The sequence below is a fragment of the Cherax quadricarinatus genome, chromosome 81 (genome assembly GCF_038502225.1).
Source record: "Cherax quadricarinatus isolate ZL_2023a chromosome 81, ASM3850222v1, whole genome shotgun sequence".
In the NCBI taxonomy this organism is placed as follows: Eukaryota; Metazoa; Arthropoda; class Malacostraca; order Decapoda; family Parastacidae; genus Cherax; species Cherax quadricarinatus.
The window spans coordinates 9393512-9400454 of record NC_091372.1 but is presented as its reverse complement, the minus strand read 5'-3'; the positions used below and the strand labels follow the sequence as shown (position 1 = coordinate 9400454).

At 39.1% G+C, this 6943-nt stretch overlaps 1 protein-coding gene across 1 annotated transcript; it reads left to right on the top strand.

Annotated features, from left to right (window-relative positions):
- Window positions 1-1360: 1360 nt before the first annotated feature.
- On the top strand, window positions 1361-3267 carry LOC128699764 (cuticle protein 19.8-like). Its single transcript, XM_053792495.2, has 3 exons — window positions 1361-1379; window positions 2463-2567; window positions 2901-3267. Exons 1-3 carry the CDS (start codon window positions 1374-1376, stop codon window positions 3204-3206), a joined length of 417 nt encoding a protein of 138 aa, XP_053648470.2. The 5' UTR covers window positions 1361-1373; the 3' UTR covers window positions 3207-3267.
- The last annotated feature ends 3676 nt before the right edge of the window (window positions 3268-6943 follow it).

Below are 6943 nucleotides of genomic sequence, written 5' to 3'. Positions count from 1 at the left end.
TGCTATCACCTGCAGCTCACAAGACTGCCATCCCCACGAGCCCCTTTGTGGCGGGGTAGATGGCAGACCAGAGGCCTAGCTTCTCCCTACGAGCCCCGTGAGAGAGGGGAATGTGGCTAGGCTTAGGGACAGTTGGTCCCAAAGATGATGGGGTGGTTGTACCTCCTCCCATGGGAGACTTAGGTCTCGGGATACTCCCCAGATAGGGAGCCAAGGCCGGGTCACCACTACTTGGAAAAGACCCGGGCCGGGAGAATACCGGCGAGTAAGAAAAAGAAATAGAGGATGTGGAGGGAAGAATGGTAGAAGATGGAACATGTCTCATGAAAAAACAGAGAAGAATAAACTCTGATGGCTTGTTTTCAAATGAAGTTCACATAGAATTTAGGGAGTGGTAGGAGAAAAAAAAATACTCAGCTCCGGAGAGAATTTTTGAGTTTTCCTTAAAATAAGTTTATTCTCTTCTCTGAGGATGAGGATTTCCAGTCCAGTTCCAGACGTGGTAATCTCTAAAAAAAAATTCTGATTGTAGATAAATCATACTAAATTTTACGATTTTATTCTTAATGAATAGACTTTACTAGACAAATCAAAAAATTATGTTCAATCGTATCATATATAGAGCAGTTATAATAATGGATAATGGGGAAATGAGGGTAATGAGATGGTTCTCTAGCAATAAGTAATGGTTCAAAGAGGAGGTTCAGCGTAGGTATGCCAGTGGTCGTTGCTGCCACGACCCTCCTAAGTGACTCTAAGTGACCCTTCACCACGTTTAAAGTGGTCACTACTACCAGGGTCTACTATAAGGCCATCGCGTACCTACCTTCCCGTGTCTCTAGACACCATCTTATCGTGTCCCCAAATACATACATAGAAATATTCACCTCTCATTAAATATACACAGAGATGTACATCTCTAAATGTATATATACAAGGATAAGCAACTACCTATGTATATTCACTGAGATATTTCTTTTGCATATAAACTCAGGAACGTATGTCATCATTCAGTTTCGTGGATCAAGAGCCCTTCACTAGCATCTGGACATCAACAGAAGGGAACTAGTCTCAGTCCGCGTTCACACACACCTCATTAATATAACAGACGTTGCAGTGCGTTGGACAAATGACAGGAAGTTAAGTCACCCACTGGTTATGGAATGTAGTTCGGCTGGAACAAGATTGACCTTATTCCCGACACCTGGGATGTTGTTGGGTCCTCTGTCACTTTCCCACCTATGGTGATGCTCTTTTTTTTTTGACAGCTCCAGCGACCTTGATCCTGACCCACCATCACCTCTCATGTGGGTATATAAGTGTTGACGTTGTCTGGGTACACAGTACACTCGCTACACACCCTCACCAGCATCATGAAGGTAATTCACTCTCTGAAATGTTTTCTGATATCATCAGACATTAAAATTAAACTTCTTGGTTTACATTGGGGAAGTAAACGGGCCACATATATCTGTTTTTTCTTCGCTGATCGTAAGAACATAAGAAGGAGCACTGCAGCAGACCTACTGGTCCAAGCTAAGGAGTCCAAGTCACCTACTGGTCTAAGTTACTCTGGTCCAAGTCACCTATTGGCCCAAGCTAGTCAGGTCCAACTCACACCCACCCACACCCACTCATGTATTTATCTAACCTATTTTTAAAACTACACAACGTTTTAGCTTCAGTGACGGTACTCGGGAGTTTGTTCCACTCATCCACAACTCTTACCAAACCAGTGCTTTCTTATATCCTTTCTAAATCGAAATTTTCCATCTTGAAACCATTGCTGCGAGTCCTGTCCTGGTTAAATATTTTTAACACGTTGTTTAAACCCCTTTATTTATTCCTGTTTTCCATTTATACACCTCAATCATATCCCTCCTAATTCTACGCCTTTCTAGAGAGTGCAGATTCAGGGCCTCAGTCTGTCCTCACAGTGAAGATTTCTGATACATGGAATCAATTTTATCCTTCTTTTGTACATTTTCGAATGCATTTATACCCATTCTCTAATACAATGACGAGAACTGCGCAGCATAACCTAAATGAGGCCTAAACAACGATATACTTCTGAACTGAAGCCAAGGATTCTGTTAGCTTTATTGCGAACACTTATGCACTTTTATCTTGGTTTTAAATTACTACTAACTTATATATTTTTCTCGCAATCAGTGATATTAACATCTATATTATTTACTTTATAAGTGTCGTTGTCCATTCTCCTTACTAACGCTTAGAACTTTGCATTTGTCTATATTAAAGAGCATCTGCCAAAATACGAAAAAAACTTTCACTCTCACTTTCTCCCTACATGGATTCCGAAAAACAATTAAATAATGAAAACTTATTTACTGACCTAAAAAAAAAAATATTCACTTCTTCAGAAAGCAGAATGAAATTCAGTGCCAACTGAATCTTCCATTCAAGATATAAATAACATCTATAAATCTGTTATCACGCAGGTTGTTATTGTCCTGAGTCTGGTAATGGCCGCCATGGCTGCTCCATCCATCCCCACCAATATTTACTCTCCCGCCTCAGTCTACCCTTCAGCATTCTTCTTTAAGGTAAGCTGTCGTACTTTAATATTATGCTATAAAATTTTAGGTAAATCCTATAGTTTGCTCCAAAAAGGATTTACCGATTTGTTAAGAGTTCAGAATTATTGTTTACGCAAAACTATCACAGTAAACAGGTGATATCACAATATGCAAAATAACCACTGTGAAAAAATAGTGAACTTCCCAATGCTTTCGTGATTTCTCACGATATCAAGGATCAGTGATGATGTGAGAAATCACGAAACGCTTGGAAGTTCACTATTTTTTCACAGTGGTTCTGTGGCATATTTTTCATGTAAATATTTTTTTAATTAATATCCTTACCTGCACTGTGTACAGGCTCCACCAAGGTACAACTACGGATATAGCATCAACGATGACTTCTCTGGTAACAACTTCGGTCACCAGGAGACTCGTGATGGCTACGACACCAAAGGGTCGTACTCCGTACAGCTCCCCGATGGTCGTATCCAGCTGGTGACCTACACTGTCAGTGGTGACTCTGGCTACTTGGCCGAGGTCAAATATATAGGAAAAGCCAGATACCCTGCTTACCAGCCTACATATAATTCTGTCACAGCCTTTAGGCCTCTCCCAGCCTTCGAATCTGCTCCAGGCTTCGGTCCTCTCCCAATTTATAACTAAATTTATTAATTTAACATGTGACTTAGATTTTTATATATAGTCTATGTCGTATATTTTTATATGCAATTAAATAAAAAAATAAAATAAACGTCTCATTTTCTTATTGCTTATCGTAAAACTGATTCTTAATTGTTGATTCTTTTTTTTTTTTTGCAAAAATATTCTCAGATGACCCTAAATTATTTTTGCACCTAACATATATAATAACAATGATTCTCAAAATAATACTTATAATAACCTCAACATTCATCAAAGGGAGTTGATCATTGAGGATGCAACGAGTGCTAAGTTACCTTTAAATAACTCATAACATAAGCAACTTAACATAATCTACAGTAGGTCACATTTTGTAAATGGTCTAAGTCGGACCGAAGCGTCGTGGTAAGCTCCTCTCTCTCTCTCTCTCTCTCTCTCTCTCTCTCTCTCTCTCTCTCTCTCTCTCTCTCTCTCTCCTATGTGTGGGTTAAGTGTATCTAGAAGAATATTAATTTCTGAATAAAATTAACTTACATATATAATTGTTTACAGTCAAACGAGACAATTATATACACTATATATATTATCTTTGAAATATATTTCCACATATATTCCACACTTTATGCTATAAACCAAATCTAAGAGGTTTTCATTCTTGGAGGACGTTCTATATATGTTTATATGTATATTACGACATATTATCAAAACTATTTTCCAGTGGGCTGAGGAGGGGTTATTGAGACGGTATGGACATGTAGGGAGAATGGAGCGCAACAGAATGACTTCGAGAGTGTATAAATCTATGGAGGGAAGGCAGGGTAGGGGTCGGCCTTGGTAAGGTTGGAGGGAGGGGGTAAAGGAGATTTTGTGTGCGAGGGGCTTGGACTTCCAGCAAGCATGCATGAGCGTGTTTGATAAGAGTGAATGGACAGAAATGATTTTTAGGACTTGACGTACTGTTGGAATGTGAGCAAGGTAACATTTATGAAGGGATTCAGGGAAACCGGTAGGCCGGACTTGAGTCCTGGAGATGGGAAGTACAGTGTCTACACTCTGAAGGAGGGGTGTTAATGTTGCAGTTTAAAAACTGTAGTGTAAAGCACCCTTCTGGCAAGACAGTGATGGAGTGAATGATGGTGAAAGTTTTTCATTTTCGGGCCACCCTGCCTTGGTGGGAGATGGCCGATGTGTTAATAATAATAATAATAATAATAATAATAATAATAATAATAATAATAATAATAATAATAATAATAATAATAATAATAATAATAATAATAATAATAATTACTTCTATTCAACTCTCCTCTAAACTTCGTTCCCACAATAAGCAGATTTTTCTCTTTTATGTGACTAATTTCATAAAATATCTGAACTCTTAACTACTGTATTTTAATACCAGTGATAATGCCTTCATCTCATCCGTCTGTAGTACATAAGTCCACGTCTGGCGACCCCCGTCAGGATTCATCTACAATCCTGTCAGACACTGCAACTTCTTGGGATCTTAATACTTGGGAATTCTTCGCTTGCCTAACCCTTGGGCACGACCTACTTCCACATTGGACAAATGTGACACCACCTACGACTGCTGCACCTCTCCTGCCTACGGTTTATAAGTTGCTTCTCCGCTCCTATGCCGTATTCTATTCATAATTGATGGACTGACCACATCGACTCAAGGTTGAGGGACTGATTACCTCATTCTCCTCCTGTTCTTCAAGTTTATCCTTTGTATGGACTGATGAAGCCACTGTGTGGCGAAACGTTTCCTCAATAAAGATACCCAAGAGTTGCACATGTGTCTAATTTAACATCATGTCGGTTCTTTGAACCATTCATCTACAACACTTCTATATTCTATTGATAAAGTTCCTGGTTGGCGATACGTCTACAGAATAAAGATACCCAGATGTTGAACAGGTGTCTATTTCATCACTCTGCTGTCAAGATATTGGTAAAAAATATCTGATTAAAGTTTGTATGATTTATTGACAAATAAGGCAAGTTTTAATAAAGTGGTACTTGATTATGCATTATCAATAGAGGTTACGTATGGCGGAATTATTATTATTATTATTATAATCAAGGGGGAAGCGCTAAACCCGGAGGATTATACAGCGTTGGTTGGTAGTGAGGGTACTGAGCCTCTTCCTGGTAGGTGACCTCAGTCACGTAGCCAGAGTCACCATTGACAGTGTAGGTCACCTGCTGCAGACGACCGTCAGGGAGCTGCACGTAGTAAGTCCCCTGGGTGTTGTAGCCATCACGAGTCTCCTGGTGACCGAAGTCGTTACCAGAATAGTCGTCCTTCACAGCATAGTTGAAGTCGTACCAAGAATGACTCTGTAGCATAATCAATTAAATCATTCATAAGTTACGAATCATATTCATTGTTAAAAACAACTTAGTGTTAATAACGAATATTATTTAATAATTCGAGTAACTTACATCATAGGATGGGGATGGCTTGTAGGATGGAGTGGGATGATAGGGAGCTGGCTGGTAGGATGGAGTGGGATCATAGTGTGGGGCAGGAGAGTAACCATATTATGCTGGGAGACCCACCACGACTCCCACCACGACACTCAACATGACTAGAGCAAGAACCACCTGTGTATAGAAACGATAAACAATGCATCATAACATCATCTCTGTGTGATTGTAAAGTAAAAGGACACAAGTGCAACTAATGTGACATTTATTGTGGCAACGTTTCGTTCTCCAGGAGCTTTATCAAGCCATATATAATGGCTTGATAAAGCTCCTGGAGAGCGAAACGTTGCCACAATAAATGTCACATTAGTTGCACTTGTGTCGTTTTACTTTACATATTGTCGGTAATTCTACCAACTTTATTACAATCTGTGTGATTCTAAAACGACACGTTTTTTGTAACGCCAGATAAATAGATTCTGGAAGAAGTTAACTTACTAGATCTGTGTTCAATCCATTTTTTAAGTGCGTAATATATAAACATAATTTTTTCTACACGTTTCAAAGATGTACCGGGGAAGCTAGAAATTTTACTTATGCCGAAGACAATAAAATTCTTTAACGTTGCTTTAATTTTATGGATTTTTCACGTTTGCGATAATTCTCACAACACGAGACCAAAAAGGTAAATAAATGTAAAAACAGCAGGTATGCTTAATATAACACAAATATTAATATATTAGCTAGTGTAAATGTTTCAGTGTTGCGGCTGTAACTTATATTCATACTGATGTGAGATGATGAGTGTCTGGTAATGACCAAGGTTGGTAATGACCAGAGCTCAGGGCTTATATACCGTCTCTCGTGCAGGTTGATGGAGGAGTCTGGAGGAGGAAGAGAGGATGGAGGGAATGGGGTTTAGAAGAAAGAGGTTTTTCTTAGAATGAAAGTGATTAAGACCCCGGTCATCTTGTTGTGGCCTTGTAAACAGCACCATATCCACTGACTTTAATTGTTGTGGCTTCAACTGGTTGAACTGACCATCTGAAAATACTTCTCCAAGGTCGAGGGACTGACCACTTCAAACCTACTCTTGAAGGCTGAGGGATTGACCACCTCAAACCTACTCTTCAAGACTGAGGGACTGACCACCTCGTCTTTACCTCTCCACTGCTTGGGCTCTCTACAACTTTGTTACCTCTAGATTCGACTGAAGAAGCCTCAGAGGAGGTGAAACGTTTCTACAAGAACTCCTTGTCTATTATTTACATATATATATATATATATATATATATATATATATATATATATATATATATATATAT

Coding starts and splice junctions, on each gene's coding strand:
- LOC128699764 (XM_053792495.2), top strand. Junction 2,568..2,900: donor CTTCAGCATTCTTCTTTAAG/GTAAGCTGTCGT, acceptor CACTGTGTACAG/GCTCCACCAAGGTACAACTA.